At 56.1% G+C, this 18,147-nt stretch overlaps 2 protein-coding genes across 2 annotated transcripts; one reads left to right on the plus strand and one right to left on the minus strand.

Annotated features, from left to right (window-relative positions):
* Positions 1-487: 487 nt before the first annotated feature.
* Positions 488-10,393, plus strand: GSK3A (glycogen synthase kinase 3 alpha). The gene is given in 13 exon segments (NM_001102192.1): positions 488-1,470; positions 3,205-3,392; positions 4,691-4,774; positions 4,938-5,048; positions 6,643-6,773; positions 6,868-6,974; positions 7,908-8,005; positions 8,084-8,091; positions 8,093-8,180; positions 8,538-8,724; positions 9,037-9,129; positions 9,715-9,765; positions 10,050-10,393. Coding segments are annotated over 13 exon segments (1,488 nt in total). The 5' UTR covers positions 488-1,187; the 3' UTR covers positions 10,109-10,393.
* Positions 10,394-12,459: 2,066 nt separating this feature from the next.
* On the minus strand, positions 12,460-17,417 carry ZNF526 (zinc finger protein 526). The gene is made up of 3 exons (NM_001101997.1): positions 17,381-17,417; positions 15,225-15,325; positions 12,460-15,135 (listed from the first exon to the last, which is right to left on the minus strand). Exon 3 carries the CDS (start codon positions 15,116-15,118, stop codon positions 13,085-13,087), a length of 2,034 nt encoding a protein of 677 aa, NP_001095467.1. The 5' UTR covers positions 15,119-15,135; positions 15,225-15,325; positions 17,381-17,417; the 3' UTR covers positions 12,460-13,084.
* Positions 17,418-18,147: the final 730 nt, after the last annotated feature.

An 18,147-nucleotide genomic window follows, 5' to 3' on the forward strand; every position in this document is an offset into this window, starting at 1 on the left:
CGAAGACTGTATTGTCTTGAAAATCCACCGGAAACTTTGTTTCCTAAATCGTTGGCGGAGAGGGTTTTCCTTCCGGATTTGTGGAAACCTGGGAGTGTTTGCACTCCATTTTCCAGTAGTCCCTAATCGACTTCGGCTCTTTCTTGGGACCTGGCGTCAGGAGAGGAGGCGTTGAAACTTTTTGCAGTCTATCTTAGGCGACTGTCTTTCCCTTTTCGCTCACGCTCTTTCCGGCAAACCTCAGCTGTTTTCTCACAAAGGGTCGGGATCCGGTCTGGACTATTCCCCAGCATGCTTCAGGATTACGGTAGACCCCGCCCCCTCAGTCAAAGGTAAGGCCGCCTTGAACTCCATTTCCCAGAAGACACAAGGCTCGCTGTAGCAACTACCCTGAAGCCTCGGTGTTGACTACATTTCCCAGCAGGGATTGCGGCCTAGCGAACGAGGGTGGAGGAATGCCCTGCCTCTCCATTTCCTAGCCTGTCTCCGGAACTGCAAAATCCACTTGGGGCTTAGGAATCACATGGGACTCCATTTCCCGGCGTGCTTTGGAAGTAGCTTTATACCTGCAATGCGGTGAGGGCGTGGCGACGACTACATTTCCCGGCTTGCCTCACAGCCCGATAGCGGCGGGTCCACCGGCTCCGACTCAATTTCCCAGAGTGCACTTGGCGCCAGTCGGCATACAACCAATAAATTAAGTGAGCGACTGGACTTCGTTTCCCGGAGTGCATCGGGCCTATACAGCTCACAGATAGAGTTGCCTGAGACTACATTTCTGAGGCACACCTGGGGACGCGCGATTGCCGCAATGGAGTGAGTGTGCGACTCTGACTCTGCTTCAGAAAGTGCTTCAGAGTCCGTTTTGGGCAGTTGTCCAACTTATTGCCCGGGACTCTTTCCCGAGGTGCAGCGCGACTCATCATCGCCGCAGCCCTGAGGTCTTTGTGGACTCCATTTCCCGGCGTGCCACGCGGCTCTCTGTGAGGGCTTTGAGCGGCGACGGCGTCGCGTAGGGCCGGCGGACTGCATCTCCCAGCGTGCCCCGCGGCGGGCGCTGGGCCGGAGCCGGAGCCCGAGCGGCGCGGCCTGGAAGAGGCCGGAGCCCGGGGGAGGCGGCGGCGGCGGCAGCGGCGGGGGCAGCCCGGGCAGCCCGAGCCCCGCGGCCTGGGCCTGCGCTCGGCGCCATGAGCGGTGGCGCGCCTTCGGGGGGCGGCCCTGGGGGCTCGGGCCGGGCGCGGACCAGCTCGTTCGCGGAGCCAGGCGGCGGAGGAGGCGGCGGCGGCGGCGGCCCGGGGGGTTCGGCCTCTGGCCCAGGCGGCAGCGGCGGCGGGAAGACGTCAGTCGGAGCCATGGGCGGGGGCGTGGGGGCCTCAAGCTCCGGGGGTGGCCCCGGCGGCAGCGGCGGAGGAGGCAGCGGCGGCCCCGGCGCGGGCACCAGCTTCCCGCCGCCCGGAGTGAAGCTGGGCCGTGAGTACTAGCGGCGCCCGTGGCGGGTGGAGATCGGATCCCTGAAGCCACTCAGACGTCGATCAGGTTCTTCTTTATGCTCAGGGAGGAGCTCGAGGTCACTGTGCCTTCCCAAACTGGGATCTGAGATCTACGCCCTCCCGGAGAGAGGGATTCGGGGGGGTTACCATCACTTGGAGTTTAGAATTCGAATTAGTAATCCTCCAAAAGACAGGGTCACAGGTTCCTGTTCTTCCAGTCCCGAAGTCTTGGGTCCGTGAGCCTTAAAAACAGGAATCTGATGTTGCCATCCATTCGAGAACGGATCAGGGGTCATTGTCGCTTGCAAATGGGGCTCAAGGGTTATTGTTTCTCAAGAGAACACGAATAAGATCATCACCACCCAGAGAAGGGATCTGAATTGCTCCCCTTTAGAGCATGGGGATTTGGAGTGAGTATCACTTAGAAGCAGGGATTTGGGCTTGCTGTGGCCCCAGAGAACAGAACAGGGCCAGGGCTTTCCAGATCTGATACCCAGTCATCTTCCCTTTTAAAACACTATCTGTCCATAATGTGTAGAATTGTACACCCAATGGTGGAAATTAATGATTGCTGCTTCTCTTGAGGACAGATTGGAAGTCAGCATACCTTTCAGACCAAGTTCATAGTCACTAATATTCAAGCAAAGATGTCTGTCTTGAAGGGTTTCCTTTCACAGAAAACGGAATGGGGGCAGGGGCGGTTACCAGTCCCTCCCCTAGAATAAGGATGTGAAGTTATACCCCTTTCATTATTCTGATGTATGATGTCATTGACAGTGGATAAATAGCTATATAGGATCCTCTCCCTCCCTCTCCCCTCTGAATGGATCTGATTCATCACTGACTTATTTTCTTTGGGGAACCTTTCACCAGTTACCCCAAGAAGAGGGATCCCTGTCCTCCAAGAATGCCAACTTTTGCTGCCATTCGCAGAATGCTTTGGGAATTTCCTTTAAAGGACTGAGGCCAGGATAAACCCTTGATGATAGAGATCAGGTTCACCATTCTCACTATTAAGTGTTCATCCATTAGGGACCAGTTACGTACAGGATGGGGTCTGGGGCTCCGAACCTCACGGGTGAGGTCAGGCCAGTGCCTTTTTCTAGCCCCAGAGTATTTGGGTAAGAGCTAATTGTCTCAAAAGTGAGAGTTAGGGCGCTGGCACTCCCTACAGGAGGAGTCATTCTTTTCTGTCACCAGAAACCAGTGGTGAACTTAGGGAGGACTTAGAGATCACTGTCCCCCAAGCTGTGGGAAAGGTTAGGGCTTTACTGACATAGAAGTACCTCAGGATTCCTGCTCTCAAGTGGAAGAGGTTAGGTCAGGCTCTCCCTAGTGAGTAGGGAGCAGAAGGCAGTTAGCTCTCGTCATGGATGGATTCAACATCTGGGAGTGGTGGTGCCTCCTCACATCAGGAGGGACCAATAATTTGCTGCTCACCAGAAGTGGAAATTAGAGGTTACCAACCCTGGTACAGCAAGAGGTTTTATGTGTCAGTATTCTCCCCTATGGAGGAGTCAGGATTTGGGGTTCCCTGAAGGGAAGAGAGGAAAAGGCAGCATCTAGGAGCCACCTTTGAAGATGGGGGAGGGACAAAGACCGTCCCCCGCCCCATGAGCTTCCTGTAGAGACTCCCTGCCCTCTCACAGCCCCAGGATGGGGTGGTGGCCCGAGGGGAAAGGTCAGTAGATTGTGTGTTCCCTTTGCTCCCCAGGTGACAGTGGGAAGGTGACCACAGTGGTAGCCACTCTAGGCCAAGGCCCGGAGCGCTCCCAGGAGGTGGCTTACACAGACATCAAAGTGATTGGAAGTGGCTCATTTGGGGTCGTGTACCAGGCACGGCTGGCAGACACCAGGGAATTGGTGGCCATCAAGAAGGTTCTCCAGGACAAGAGGTTCAAGGTAGCTTGCGGGGAACGGGGATCAGGAGGTTTGACTGCACATGACTGGTGGGGGAACTCCAGCAAGAGTGCTGGACTTGGGTTTGTACAGGGGGTCTGAGCATGGGCCAGAGGAGAAGAGTGAGCTGTGTGGGGATGTGCATTCCAGGAGAACCCAGAGCTAACTTTTATTGGGCTCTTGTTCTTCGTAAGTGCTTTTGTAGGCGAGTTTAACTTAACGCAAAGATTCTCTGAGGGTAGGTACTGTTGTTACTCCCATTCTAAGTAAGCAGAAGCTGGAAACTGACACTCAGATAAGAGAATTGCACAAGGTCAAGTCTAGAATCTGATTCCCAAGCACTTCACCTTAACCACTGAGTTACTCTGCTACCCAGAAGAGAAAGGAAGCTGGTGGGGCTGATGATTCTGTCTGTGAAGGTCAGGCTTTGCCCCCAGGGTCTGGCACTTGCTGGGAGAAATCCTGCCCGTGCTATAGATGCTTGGGTGTGGGGCCCGGTCACCCCTGAGGAAGGGGTCCTTTACCTCATTCATATATAGTGCCCTGTGAGCTGGTAGAGGCCCTTTGGATCCTGTATAGTCGGGAGGTAGGAGAAATTGAGCCTGGGCTGAAGAAACCAGGTCAGAGTTTAGGTCTCGGGCAGTGAGGACTTCAGGGGCAGGTCTTCCTCCAGGGTGCTGGTCAGAATTTGATTATAGGTGAGTCCCGAAAGTGAGAGGAATCTGAGGATAGGGGCCTCTGAGGCCCCAGGGGGGAACAGAGGAGAGGGAAGAGTGCTAAGATAGGTCTTCTGGGAAGAGGTTGAGGCTGGATCTCTACTGGGAAGGTGAGGATGAGAAGCCTGGAGTCCAGGACTCAGGATCCAAGTGCCCAGATGCCTCCCGTGAAAGCAGTGGAGTGCCCTGGGGACTAGGGGCATCTGGATGACCTCTCCCTGTCTAGTGTTGCTCGTGCCAGGCAGGGAGGTGGGCTTCATGTGGCCACATCATGTGATTTTCAAGAGAAGCTGAAGAACTTAGATTTATATGTGAAGTCATTTGCTTTGTAAACCTGAGCAAAAAATCAAACATTGTTAAGAAGTAGGCTGCAGGAAGCACATGTAAGTGGTCTGAGTTTAGTTGTGAGGGGAGCTAGGGGTGAGGAATTAGGGGCTGCTTCATATAGGGCCTTGGAGCTAACCAGCGGAGTGGCTGCTTGGCCCTGCTGGCAGGAATTGGAGTAGAGCTGTGGCGAGGGGTGCTCGGGAGGGGAGGCAGGGAGAGTGGCTTGTCTTCTGAGGCTCTCTTCCCTTGCCCCCCAAGAACCGAGAGCTGCAGATTATGCGTAAGCTGGACCACTGCAATATCGTGAGGCTGAGATACTTTTTCTACTCCAGTGGGGAGAAGGTGAGACCTGGGTATGGGGATTCCTCCTCTGTGTGGGCTCCACCCGTCTGCTGCCTTTCTCATGGCTGCGCATCCCTTCCCCCGTTATTCCCCACACACCTTCCTCCCCCTCTTCCTTGCTCATTTCTCATGACGCCTCACACCTCTCCTTTGCTCTCTGCAGAAAGACGAGCTTTACCTAAACCTGGTGCTGGAATATGTGCCCGAGACAGTGTACCGGGTGGCCCGCCATTTTACCAAGGCCAAGTTGAGCATCCCTATCATCTATGTCAAGGTAGGCAGGCTGGCGGGCTGCGGGGGTCCTGGCCCACCAAGTCAGGTGCTCCAGACAGACTCTCCCATCATTTCCAAGTTTACATTGGTCTCTAGAGGCCTCACGTACCTTGCCCTTGTCCCTACATCCCCAGAGATGGAGCTCCCCAAAGGCAGCGCAGCCCAAGCTGAGGCCTGATGCAATCCGGGAGGCAGGCTGACCAGGGCTGGGGAGGCTGCACATTACCGGCTCGTGTCCACACCAGGAGCCCACACACCAAGTGGTGTTGGTGCGGTCAGCTCAGAATCGAGGTGGGGACTTAGAATGCAGAGGCACAGTGAGGTCAGAGTCCTGGCCCTTGGAGCCCTGGCAGAGGGGGATGGGAAGGAGGCAGGGTTGGAGGAAACTTAGTGTCCATGGAACCAGGGACTCAGGCATCTTCATTCATGGCCTGCGGAGGCTCATTCCCCTGGTGCTGTGCCCTGTGTGTTACTGTCCCTAAGGACGTATTTGAGTGAGTGACTGAGTGAGTGGGCGGGCTTCGCGATGCTGTGGAGAACGGGACCCGAGCAGCCAGCTGCATGGCAGGAGGAGGGTGGGCTCACGTTTGCGGAGGTTGCATGGGCCGTTTTTCCTCCCGCTGGCTTTAAGCATCCCAGGCCTAGGGTGGTGCTGTGGGACCGCACCTTCTGGGGGGGGCGGGTGGTGGTGGTCTGGTTTGTGGACTGTGTCCCGGACCCAGCACTGAGCAGCTGTAGAGGTCCCACTGACTGAGATGCAGACTGCTCCTGAAGAGCTCTCAGTTTAGCAGGGTAGACAGGCATCATCACAGAGAACTCTAAAACTGCCAACAATGGCCGACCCGGAAGCAGCACAGGGATTCTGCAAACAGGAGGCCCCTGGCCCTGCCTGCTTTGGGAGTGAGAAGGATTAAGGAAGGCTTCTGGGAGAAGACTGGGCACAGGACAAGAAGGTGGCATCTCTGGCCACAGGCACTGGGAACAGAGGAGGTGCTGCCCAGGAGGCAGGCCTGAGCAGTTACACATGCCAGGCTATGGACAAAGCCCTGGGGCTGCAGCAGCGATGGAAACACAGAGATCCCTGCTCTTGGCACTTAACATCCTAGTCAGTAGGAAAGAGAATAGCAGAAAAATCCAGGTGGAGAGGGGCTGGCGTGAGGGTGGTTTTGACTGCTGTGTGAAGGAGGCTGAGCCCTTCCTACAGCCAGTGGTTTTCTTGGTGAGGCTCCCCAGCCTGCTTTAAAACAAGGCCTTCCTGATGTATCTGTCTTGTCCATCAGGCTTCTGCCAAAGTGTGTGTTTGAAGCAGTGGTTTCCAAAGTGTGGACCGGCACCAGCACTAGGGGGCTGGTTGCAGAGCCTCATCCTGATCTACCAAATCAGAACCTCTGGGAGTGGGCCCTGCAGTCCTTGTTTTACCATGGCCTCCACGTGATTCTGGTGCTCACCAAAGCTTGAGAACCAAGGGGCAGCGGAAGTGTTTTCAAGACAGGGAGAGTGGGCCTGGAAGGGCTCTGCAGGCCGAGATGGTGGAGCAGGGGTGTGCTCTGCGGGGAGAACTGGGCTGGAGTTCTGCTGTCCCCTGCCCACCCCAGGTGTACATGTACCAGCTCTTCCGGAGCTTGGCCTACATCCACTCCCAGGGTGTGTGTCACCGCGACATCAAGCCCCAGAACCTGCTGGTGGACCCCGACACTGCTGTCCTCAAGCTCTGCGATTTTGGCAGGTGGGCCTCACCTGGGGTGGGCTGGGTGGCTGAAGGGGCGAGGAGGGATCCCGACCCTTGGCCCATGTTGACTCCTGCCCATATCTTCCCACAGTGCAAAACAGTTGGTCCGCGGGGAGCCCAATGTCTCCTACATCTGTTCTCGCTACTACCGGGCCCCAGAGCTGATCTTCGGAGCCACCGATTACACCTCATCCATCGGTCAGACTTGGGTGGGGTAGCAGTTGTGGCAGTTTTTGAGGTCCTTCTGTGTGTCTGCCAGGCTCGGTGATAAAGCGTAACACCTGTTCCTTTAGCTGGTCCTCACAAATTCAGGAAGGTGATGCTGTCATAGGTGTATTTTACAGTCTAAAGCTTAGAGTGGTGAGGTCACCTGCCCACAGTCAGGTGGGACTAGGCAGGGCTGGGCTTTGAAAGCAGACCTGACTCCAGAGTCCATAGAGCCCTGGAACCTCCCAGGAAGTCCTTTCTCCTCAGTCAGCAGGAGGGGCTGACAGTGACCTTGGGGGAATCCGGAGGTGAAAGGCTTTGCCACCATGAGGGTGTGACCTGTTCACAGGGCCTCGATGTCCTTCCCTATTGCTGGGGGTGAGAGTGCCAACTTCCAGGCATGAGGAGAGGGTGTGAAAGTGTTCGGAAGAGCAAGTTCATCAGCTTTGCGAGGAAACATCATGGTCCCTAGGTGTGAACTTGTGCTGTGGGGGTCAAGGTACAGGACTGGAAGGGGTGACTAACCAGGCCACGGCTATTTCCGAGAGCGAGAGAGAGGCCAGAAGTGAGTAAGGCAGCTCATTTAATGCTTTCCCTCCGGGCCTCCCTGAGGCCCGGAGAACATAGGTGTCTGTTCTGGGCCTGTTGATGTGTCCTCTGAGGCTGCAGAGAAAAGGCTTACTGGGATCAGAGTGGAGAGAAGCGATGGAAACCTCTAGATTGCAGAGTACAGCACAGTCAGGCAGACTTGGAGGTTCAGAGTCAGGCTCTTGTGTTCCTATGCTGTGTGACCTTGTGCAAGGCCCTTTCTCTCTGAGCCAAGAAAATGGGTCTCTTGGCATTTCTCAGGGTGATCATGAAGGACAGAAATGCTTGCCTGGAGATGGGCATGGTAGCTCTGACCCTCCCCCCGTTCCTCTTCAGATGTGTGGTCGGCTGGCTGTGTACTGGCTGAGCTCCTCTTGGGCCAGCCCATCTTCCCTGGGGACAGTGGGGTGGACCAGCTGGTGGAGATCATCAAGGTGAGGGCAGGGCCAGGGCGGGCAGGGACTGGGCTCAGGGCCAAGGACCTTGGCTCAGACCCCTTCCTTTCCCTACAGGTGCTGGGGAACACCGAGCCGGGAACAGATTCGCGAGATGAACCCCAACTACACGGAGTTCAAGTTCCCCCAGATTAAAGCTCATCCCTGGACAAAGGTGGGGGAGGGCTCAGGGTTCAGGCAGCGTGGCTGAGGTCCCCACCGGAGGCCAACTGGTCTGGGGACCTGGCTATAGTCACGGCTCAGTAGTGGGTCAGTTAACTTTGATCACATGGCAAAGTTTAAAGCTGAGGACCCCCAGTAAATCCCAGAGGCTTGCTTTCTGATGGGGAAACGGGCTCACAGCACAGCAGGGCCCAAACAGTCATGGGACCCGAGCGGGTTGCTCATCTGATACAAACTCACCTCCCCTTAAGAGGCTGCGCATCATTTTCCTCATCTGAAAGCGGGGTTGTGGGGGCGAGCAGGAGCACACCAGTACCCAGGGCCTCAGCCGTCTCTTCTGCACCCCCAGGTGTTCAAATCGCGAACGCCGCCCGAGGCCATCGCGCTCTGCTCCAGCCTGCTGGAGTACACCCCCTCCTCGAGGCTCTCGCCGCTGGAAGCCTGCGCCCATAGCTTCTTCGATGAACTGCGATGTCCTGGAACCCAGCTCCCCAACAACCGCCCGCTCCCCCCGCTCTTCAATTTCAGTCCTGGCGGTGAGAGCCCAGCCTGGGATCTGGGGTGCTGGAGGGGCAGCCAGAGACGGCAAAGAGCTTGGTGTGGAAGACCGGAGTAGAGAGCTGAGTGTGGGCTGCAAGACAGTCCTGGGGCTCAGAAAATACACCCCTGATGCAGGGAGACCCCAACCCACCTCATCTGCACTCTGCGATTTCCCGTGTTAGGCTCCTTCCAGTTTTATTTAAAGTGTTGAGTGGCTACACCTGTCTTTATCTGGTGCCCCTTTCTAACCGGGACTGGGTCGCCAGGTGCCCTGTCCCCTGACTAGACATGTCCATTCCTGTCTCTAGAACTCACCATCCAACCATCTCTCAATGCCATCCTCATCCCTCCTCACTTGAGGTCCCCAGCGGGCACTGCCTCCCTCACCCCGTCCTCACAAGGTAAGTTGGGGGCCATCTCCTGTGCAATAAAGCTGCATTTCTCAGTGTATGGGGGGGAGGGTTTGTTCTCACAGCCCCTGAGTTTACTGCAGATATGCAGAAATTGTTGACAGAAAGCCATGTTTCCCATGTGAATGGGCACCTTTGTAAGGCATTATTGCCTGTATTTTGTGTTCAGATGCAAACTGGAAAATGAAAGACATACATCTGGTCTGCACAAACAAATAGTTAAATTTGTTCCTCCCATTTAAAAATGAGAGCTATTTTATGTGCAAATCCAGATTTCCTGTTTCTCTTGGGGAAGAAAATCAGACTGGGCAGCAGTGGGCCTGCCTCTGCTCAGGGTGGTCCTGCCAGCTGGAGCTGAGGTCCAGCTGCCCCCTGTGCTAAGGGGCTTCGCTCCCTTGTGAGTCACTTAGTGACCAACCTGGCCCTTTGGCGTCTGAGTTTGAAACCCTCGACCTCAAGTGACAGCTTTCGGTTTCTAATGTAGCATCTCACACCAGCTTCCTGCCTTGGGGTGGCGGGGTGGCGGTGGGGGGCCAACAGGCCCAAGTTAACCATTTGCTCTTCCCCGCCCCTCAGCTTTAAGTGAGGCTCAGACCAGCTCGGACTGGCAGTCGACCGATAACACAGCCACCCTCACCAACTCTTCCTGAGGGCGCCACCAACTACCCTTCCATCTTGGAGCCCTCTGTGGGGCTGGGAAGGGGGGCCATAGCCCACCAAGTTCCTGCCCTGACTGGGCCCCTAGACTAGAGGGCAGAGGTAAACGAGTCCCCACCCCACCCCCTAGTCCCTCCCTCACCAGCCTCACCCCTGTGGTAGGCTTTTTAAGAGGATTTTAACTGGTTGTGGGGAGGGAAGAGAAGGAAGGACAGGGGATGGGGGGCATGAGGACCTTCCACCCCCTCAGCCCCCCACCCTCCCCCCAGGTCTCCACCTCCTCCAACCCCCTCACCTACTGTGTCCCTTGTAAATAGAACCAGACCAGCCCCTCTCCTCCTCTTCCCTCCCCTCGCCCCCGGGTGTAAATAGATTGTTATAATTTTTTTCTTAAAGAAAATGTCGATTCACACCGTCCAACCTGGCCCCTTCCCCTCCTACAGCTGTGTCCCTGCTCCTGTCCTCTGCCCCTAAGGCCTCCTCCCTCCTCTCCCCACTCTGGAGGGCAGGGGCAGTGGGGGAGCTCCTGATGTCTTAGTTTTCACAGTAAGGTTTGCCTGTGTACAGACCTCCGTTCAATAAATTATTGGCATGAAAACCTGCTTCCTGTCTAGACACCTGTTTTCACAGAGGTGAGGGGGGGCTTGCGGGGGGGCGGGGCGCTGGGACAGAGTGGGCTGCGTCTCAGGCAGGGGAGCAGGTGCAGTGAACCCAGGCTGGCCCAGGCCTCCTGTGCCTCAGCTCTGTGCACGTGGTGAGCCGCGTCTGGCTTATCCACCACAGCACACATCATCTGCTTCTACTTAGGGAGGGAAGCACCGTCATTCCCAGGTGACTGGTGAAAGAGCTGGCCATCAGATAAGTCAGGGCCACAGAATGTAAGTGGCAGAGTCAAAGTTTGAATGAAGGGCTCCCTATATCATAGCCTGAGCTACCTGCCGCTTAAGGGGGACACAGGGTGATGAGGCGGGTCACTTGGGCCAAAACAACCTTGATATAGACTCTTGGTGGCCATGGATGGGGGCAGAGGAGCCGTTTCCAAACCCTAGCAGAGAGCCCCAAGCCTTCATTGCTGTCTTAAACAGGACCCTACTGTGCCCACCTCTAGGGATGGTGGGAAGTGACACCTTTGGGAAGGTTGTTGCAGAGGGCCTGATTTTTCTCCTTGCTTTGTAAACATGCTGGGGCCAGATGGTGGGGCTGTGGCAGAGTGAAATGGCATCTCCTCCACATGGTGCCAATGGTAGCGAAGGCAAGAAGCCCTAGAGAGGAGCAACTGAACTATCCAGTACTGGACTCCATTTGTGAAATGGGAGAGTTCCGAACACACCCCTGAGGGTGTTCAGGGACTGTTCCTATGGTATCTGCGCTCTGCTATCTCGTGAGGTGAGCACCAGGGGCATCTGTATACTGACGGCCCAGAGCAAACCCTGCCCCTCCCTGCTCAGCACCATCAGCTGTCACCTTGTTCACAGGATGAACACCGAGAGCAGGTGGACTGGATGAGGGAAGGAAGGGTCTGGACAAGGGGCTGAACTTGGGTTCCTGGGGGCCCCTGCCTGCTGCTCACACCAGTGGGCCATGAGGTTCCCAAGGGTGTCCCTACACCCTCCGCCCACCTCCCTGGCCTCTGTCCAGGTCTGGCCCCATCCTCTCCTTCCCGGCCCATCTTCAGCTTCCTCCTTGCCCCATCCTGATGGATGCCAAAGAGCCCTAACCCCAGAGAGAACCCTCACCCCATCCCACCCCCTGCACTTCCCTAACTTCTAAGGCTGGTTTTCAAGGCCTTCCCAGGTCTAGACTTCCCCCAACCCCCACCTCATCACCCCTCCTTCGCCCGGCCTCCCTCCCGGACACCTCAGCCACAGCCTGTCCTGCCGCACCTGTCCAAGCACCTCGGTCTAGAGGCCTGAGAGGAGCCTGCCCCAAGTGATCTGCTTTCTTCTGGACAGCAGAGCACTATCAGCCCCACATAACCTCAGAAAACGTTGGGGATTCCTTCCTGCTCCCAAGACCTTTTTATCTTTTGCGGCCCCTTAAGTCCAGTCACTTTCCCTGCAGTTACACTGACTCCTCTGAGCCGCCGCCCCCTGTACTGGTTTCAGGTCACAGGCACTCAACAGCACTGGTTACAGATGTGGGCTGAAAGCACCACCTGGATTCAAATCCCGGCTGACGCCTCTGCCCAGCTCTGAGACCTTGGATGAGTCTGTCCCTATTTCCTTGGGATAACATTGGGATGGCCTCACAGGCCTGCTGGGATCACATACACACACAGTGCTAACTGCAGCGCCTGCCCATAGCTGGGCAGCGGAATGCCTGCTGTCACTGTCGTCAGTAACTGGACAACCTCCGAGTGCACCGAGAACTCAACGCCTCACGGTGGTGTCTGCCTGTAGTATTTCCTTCTTCTTCTACAAGCAGATGTTTGCCTTTTCAAGGACTACCTCCTCTAGAAGTCTCTGACCCCCGATCTACCATGGAGGTTTGTTTCCTGCTCCGGGCTCCTACTGTCCCTACACCTCCCCACTGCCGCCCTGGGGACCCTGGAGCTGAAGTGTGCCTGCCCCGCCTCAGGCACCGCAGACGCCTGACTCGTCTTTGGGCCCCAGCACACAGAGGGTGGGCCTTACGACACCCAGGCTCAATAAATCAACAAGACACTCAGGGAACAAGGCCATCTGTACTTGGGTGTGTTCCTCCAACCCCTGTGTATGGCTCTTGGGGCACAGCCCCTGTCTTGACTCATGTCTGGGTCTCCAGTATCACCCATCTGCAGCTGAATACCCATCTTTCAGCTGGAAGTGAGATGAAAGAAGCCCAGAGAAGTCAAGTACCTTCTTCCACCAGGCAGAGCCAAATGCAGGGATCCCAGAGTCCAGGGAAGGCAAGGGTAGGGGCGGGCGGTGGAGAACAAGCAGAGGACCTGAAGAGGAATGTGACAGTGCCCAGCAGAGACCTGGCAGATGGTCGGGGCTCAGGAAAGGTTACCTGACATTCCTAGGCACCAGGGTGACACGGAGCAAAGAGTCTTGGAGAACCCCACTTTGCAACGCAGTAGGGTGGCTTAGGACACATTGTATGGTGTCTCAGAGCTTCAGTGTCCCCTCAGGCAGAGAAAGGTGACACCTGGTGGGGCCGTTCTGAAGAGTCAGTAGGGAAGAGGCCAGGATGGATGCTGGCACCCAGTGGGCACCAAAGTGGCTTTTCAGGGGGTGATCCCCTTCTCCCCAGAGGTGCCCATACTTGTTTTGCAACCAAATTTTTTTATTGTTGATCTTTAACTGTGTCACATGAAGGCTGTGTCCAACTGCAACAGCCCACTTGCTTCAGAGGCCCCCAGGGCTGCCTGGCACAGCTGCAGCGTGTCTGCAAGGGCCAGTGGCTGGGACGTCTCAATGATGGCAATGGTCTCCCCGAGCTCGGTGCACATGATCGTCTGCTGAGGCTCGGGGGGTGGGGGCGGGGCAGGAGGGGGCGACCGGGGAGGCTGCAGTGTCAGGGTCCGTGCTTGGGCGTGGACCCGCTGATGCAGTCGCAGGCCCGCCATGGCACGGAACCAGCGGCCACAGGTCCCGCAGTAGTAGGGGCTCTTGTTGTAGAGTCCAGTGATGGGAAGGCGAGGCGCGCGGGCAAATGCCACTGGCCGCAGGTGCAGTCTCCGGTGCTGCTGCAGGTTAGAGCTCTGTGTGAAGCGCTTACCACAGTCCAGGCACTGGTAGGGACGCACGCCTGTATGGGTCAGCTGGTGGCGGCTGAGGTTGGCCAGAGAAGCGAAAGTCTTGCCACAGGCATGGCACTGGAAGGGCCTCTCGCCCGTGTGTGTCCGGAGATGGTTGCGCACGTGGACCAGCTTCTTGAAGCCCTTGCCACAGACGCCGCAACGGTGCCGCCGCTCAGGGGGCCCGTGGACGGCGCGCCGGTGCCGGGAGAGCCGGGAGGCCGAGGCAAAGGATTTGGGGCACTGAGGGCAAGGCAGCTGGGCAGGTGGGGTGGGAGGGGCTGGGGGGGGAGGTGTGGGCTCGGCTGGAGCCAGGGAGGCCACCGCAGATGCTACCGTGGGTGGTGCTGCTGAGGGGGGTGCCCCACTCTTGCCTGCGTGCGTGCGCCGGTGGTAGAGAAACTTGGTCATGTTGCTGAATGTTTTGCCACAGCGGCAGCGATGCAGTGGGTTGGCAGTATGGGCCCGCCGATGGGCCACCAAAGTGAGCTCCGTGCCAAAGCCACGGCCGCAGTCCACACAGAGGTAGCGGGCTTCACCGCGGTGCAGCCGCAGGTGCTGCTCCAGGGAGGCTGCTTTCTTGAAGACCTTGGAGCAGGTCGTACACTCATGGGTGCCACCCACGTGCGCCCGCCCATGAGCCAGAAGCCGGTTTGCAGAGCTGAAGCTTCGCTGGCACTGGCTGCAGTAGAAGGGGTGAGCCGCTGAGGCTGGGCCGTGGGATGCCCGCCGGTGTCGCCGGCGTGTCCCTGCTGAGGTACAGTGTGGGGGACCATCCCCACTGCCCTGGGCCTGGCCAGCTGCAGACTTGTCACCTCCCTTTGCATCGTCACCAACCTCGGCTGCTGCCTCTTCCTCTTCCTCTGTCTCTTCATTGTCGTCTTCATCATCTTCCTCCTCCTCCTCTAGCCCATTGTGCTCTTCTTTCTCTAGGGAGTCAAAGTGGGTGCCTTGATGCTCCAAGAACTCCTCGGGGGTGGTACAGAGGGTAGAACACTCGGGGCACTCGTAGGGCTCCATCTTGACTTCGAGTGGAGCAGGGGGTGGAGGTGGTGGTGTGACGGGAGGCAGAGGCGGTGGCACCGGAGGTTTAGCTGCTGCAGTGGAAAGGTGCTGGGCCTTGCGGTGAGCCACCCACAGCTCAGGTGAGGGAAACAGCTCCTGGCAGTCTCCACACTGGTACTGGATCTGGCTTGCAGACTCCCGCAGGTGGGCATCTTGGTGAGCAAGGAGCTCCCTGGGGGAGAGGATGAGCTGGCTGCACTCACCGCACTGGAAAGGCCCTTCCTCAGTGCCTGGCACCAGCTCCGGCTCCAGGCCAGTGTCCTGGGTGGTCAGTGCCTCCTCCTCTGTGACAGTGGGCACGTGCTGCTCCTGGTGTGAGAGGACTTCTTCCAGCGTGTTGTAGAGGTTGCCACATTCAGAGCACATGAACTGGAAGAAGAGGGAGGAGGCAACGGCCTCCCCAGGTGTCATCTCAGTCAGCTCCGTTGACAGCTCCATCTTCTCCCCTAATATCGGTGCTGACATCTCCATTACCCTTGGTGACATTTGTGTCGGCATCTCAGCTACCTCAGCCACTTCAGCCACCACCTCTGCCATTGCGCGGAAGGTGGTGCCTGGAGAAAGGAGGGGGGCCTAATGAGACACCAGGAACTCAGGGGAGGGGGGATGTCTCAGGAGTTCCCTTGCCCACGTCATCACTCACCAGTCTCTACCAATCAGCAAGTCTGGATCCAATGTTTATACCTCAGTCTTCAGTGAGCCCATGACTCTGTAGTTGAACTGCACCCCATGGCGCCCAGGCATCTGCAAGAGGGAGACAGCCCTCCTCAGTCTGGCCTCTGAGGCCACCCTCCTTACCCAGAGGGCTGGTCACACCCTTTCCAAGAACATAATGTATCTTTAGGGGCCTGCTGGCTTTTGCCTGTGCATGTCCTCTCTTCGCAGCATCTTTCCTCCATCTATGTGTACACAAAGGGATGCAGCAAAGTTTAAGAGCACAGGCTCTGGAACCACACTGCCCTCGGCTTGAATCTGAGCTCCACCACTTACTTTGTCTCTCTGAGACTGTCTTCTCACCTGTGAAATGGGCTAAAAGTACTAATGACCACAAAGTCCCTGGTACTTGATCAAGGTTAGATAGAATCATTACTTGTAATTCTCCAGAAATGTTTTCCTGTTCTAAGTCTTTGATGCTGCTATTCTTTCTGGCAAGAAAGTTTTCTCTTCTTGTCTAACAAACTCCCACCCAGCATTTCCTTTTGTGAAGTCTTTTTAAATAACATATCTATATCCACAGGGTGGTGGCCACTCCCTCTTCCTTGGGGTTCTTTTTTTTTTTTTTGGCTGCATCTCTCAGCATGTGGGATCTGCCCTAACCAGGGGTTGAACCTGTGCCCCCTACACTTATAACTACTGCAACACCAGGGAAGTCCCTCCTTGGGGTTCTTATAGTATTCTGTGCCACCTCCATTATAGCAAATATCATGAACTTGAGATAAACTCATCAGACTGAGAAGGCTGGCAAGGCAGATGTGATGCATTGTAGGGGCTGCTGTCATCAACAAAACCACTGATCAAGTGCAGGGATTTTAACTTTTGAACTTCCCTCTATGTGCCCCCTATCTCCCTCTATTGGTGTAGGCTCAACCCAACCCAGGCCCCTTCACACAATGGGGGTACAGAGTCCTTCAGACTGCCCCCACGCACGCCTCAGTAGTAATTTTCCAAATATAATCCCCACCATCTCCATTTCTTCTTCAACTCATCTGTTAGTGCCAGAGTTCAGCTTTCAGGTGTGCACACAAAAGTTTCTGCACCTTTTAGCATGTGGGATCTGCCCCCGACCAGGGGTCGAACCTGCCCCCTCCACTAGAAGCATGGAGTTATAACCTGTATTGCCAGGGAAGTCCCTCCTTGGGGTTTTTATGGTATCCTGTGCCACCTCCATTATCATAAATATCATAAACTTGGGACAGAGTTAAAAATGTTAAGCTCCCAGAGGTCTCATCACAATAGGCACTGAGTATATTTGCTGAATGAATAATGCTCCTTTCAGGAAGTGAGGCTCTGAGAATTTAAGGGTCTCTGTGCACATTCCACTTTTCCCACCAGACCAGCCCTCCTATTAAACTGTGAATTCCCACAATAACAAGGCCCATCACTGGGCCCTGCTATCAGCTGGTGTCCAATATATCCTCCTTGCGTAAATGATTCATTAAAAGCCCAAGAGCTAACTTTTTGACTCCTTCCCTAATTTTGAGTTGCCCGGGGCCCTGGCACACAAAAGCCATTCAACGGATCTTCCCGGAAACCAGGGGCCTGAGAGTTCAACTTTTCATTGTTTACAGCTCTGGTGCCAAAAGAGAATTCCCCTTTAGCGAGGCCCAGCGCCTGGTGCAAGGCTTTTACACAGGAGGCACCCAGTAAATGTGTAAAAAGACCCGAAGTGTGGACTTTCCTAGTCAACATTTCCCATTTCCCAATCTTGGATTGTGAACTACTGAGGAGAAAGATGGGTTTATTTAGGGAATCAACAAAAGTCCTTCAAAAAAGAGCCCCCCAGGGGTCTGGAAGTTCAACTTTTCTGAGACACAACCCTTTTCTCTGACCAAACTTATCAACGCCGCAGCCTGAGAGAGCCCTGCAAACAGCGGGGGGCCTGCACGCCACAGGCGCTCAGTCAACACTACAGGGCACCGAGGAAGGAGCGCTCTTTCCACTCCGCGCCGCTCCCGCCCTAGCGCAGGCCCCAAAGCTCCTCGACCCTCGGTGTCCCCTTCGTTCTCCCTCCGCCCTCTCCGTATGCCCAGCGTTCTCTTCCCCGGCCCGCCCCGGGGCGCCCTCACCCGTCTCTCTCACCTCCTGCAGCCCCCGCCGCTCTTGACACAGACCCTCAGTTCCAGGCGTGCGGGACCCCTCACTATTCACACCTCCCATTGGGCGGCTCCCTTACCCCTGACAGCCAATCAGAGCCGAAAGCGGAGGGCACGCGCCCTTGCGCCTGCGCGTGGACGCTCAGGCGGGGCTCGGCGAGTTTCTCCACGCACGCAACTGTGCCCTGTGGGCGGGGCTCCGGGCTCGGAGAAGCGCCTGCGCAGTTCTCCCGGGTAGCTCTACCGCCAAGTCTGAAAGTTGAGTGAAAAGAAATGGCATCACGGGAAAGCAAGGGACCCTGGAGTGGACTGGGTGGCAAGAGACCTTAACAGAAGTGTAATTTTATAGCTGAAGAGACCGAACATGTCTGAGAGCACAACTTTGGAGTCAAACACACTTGGGGTATTTCCCCTCTGTGGACCTCACTTTTACTCCTGAATAAAATGGGCTTGAATCAAATCTACCTCAAAGGCTGTTGAGGGGGTTGGATGAAATCAATCAGGTAGAAATACTCAACACAGGGCCTGATACAATGCGGATGCTCACTATAACCCATCTAACCTGGACATAGTCCTTCCCTGTTTGTAAAATTGCTTTCCCTTCCCTCCCACTCTTCGGTGAATTTAATGATATTCACTTATTGGACGCCTACTGTGTGTCTGGCCCAGGACTGGGTTTCAAGAGGTGACAATTGCCATAAGAGAGGGGATTCCCTGGTGACTCAGAGGGTAAAGAGTCTGCCTACAATGCGG

The sequence above is a fragment of the Bos taurus genome, chromosome 18 (genome assembly GCF_002263795.3).
Source record: "Bos taurus isolate L1 Dominette 01449 registration number 42190680 breed Hereford chromosome 18, ARS-UCD2.0, whole genome shotgun sequence".
Lineage (NCBI taxonomy): Eukaryota > Metazoa > Chordata > Mammalia > Artiodactyla > Bovidae > Bos > Bos taurus.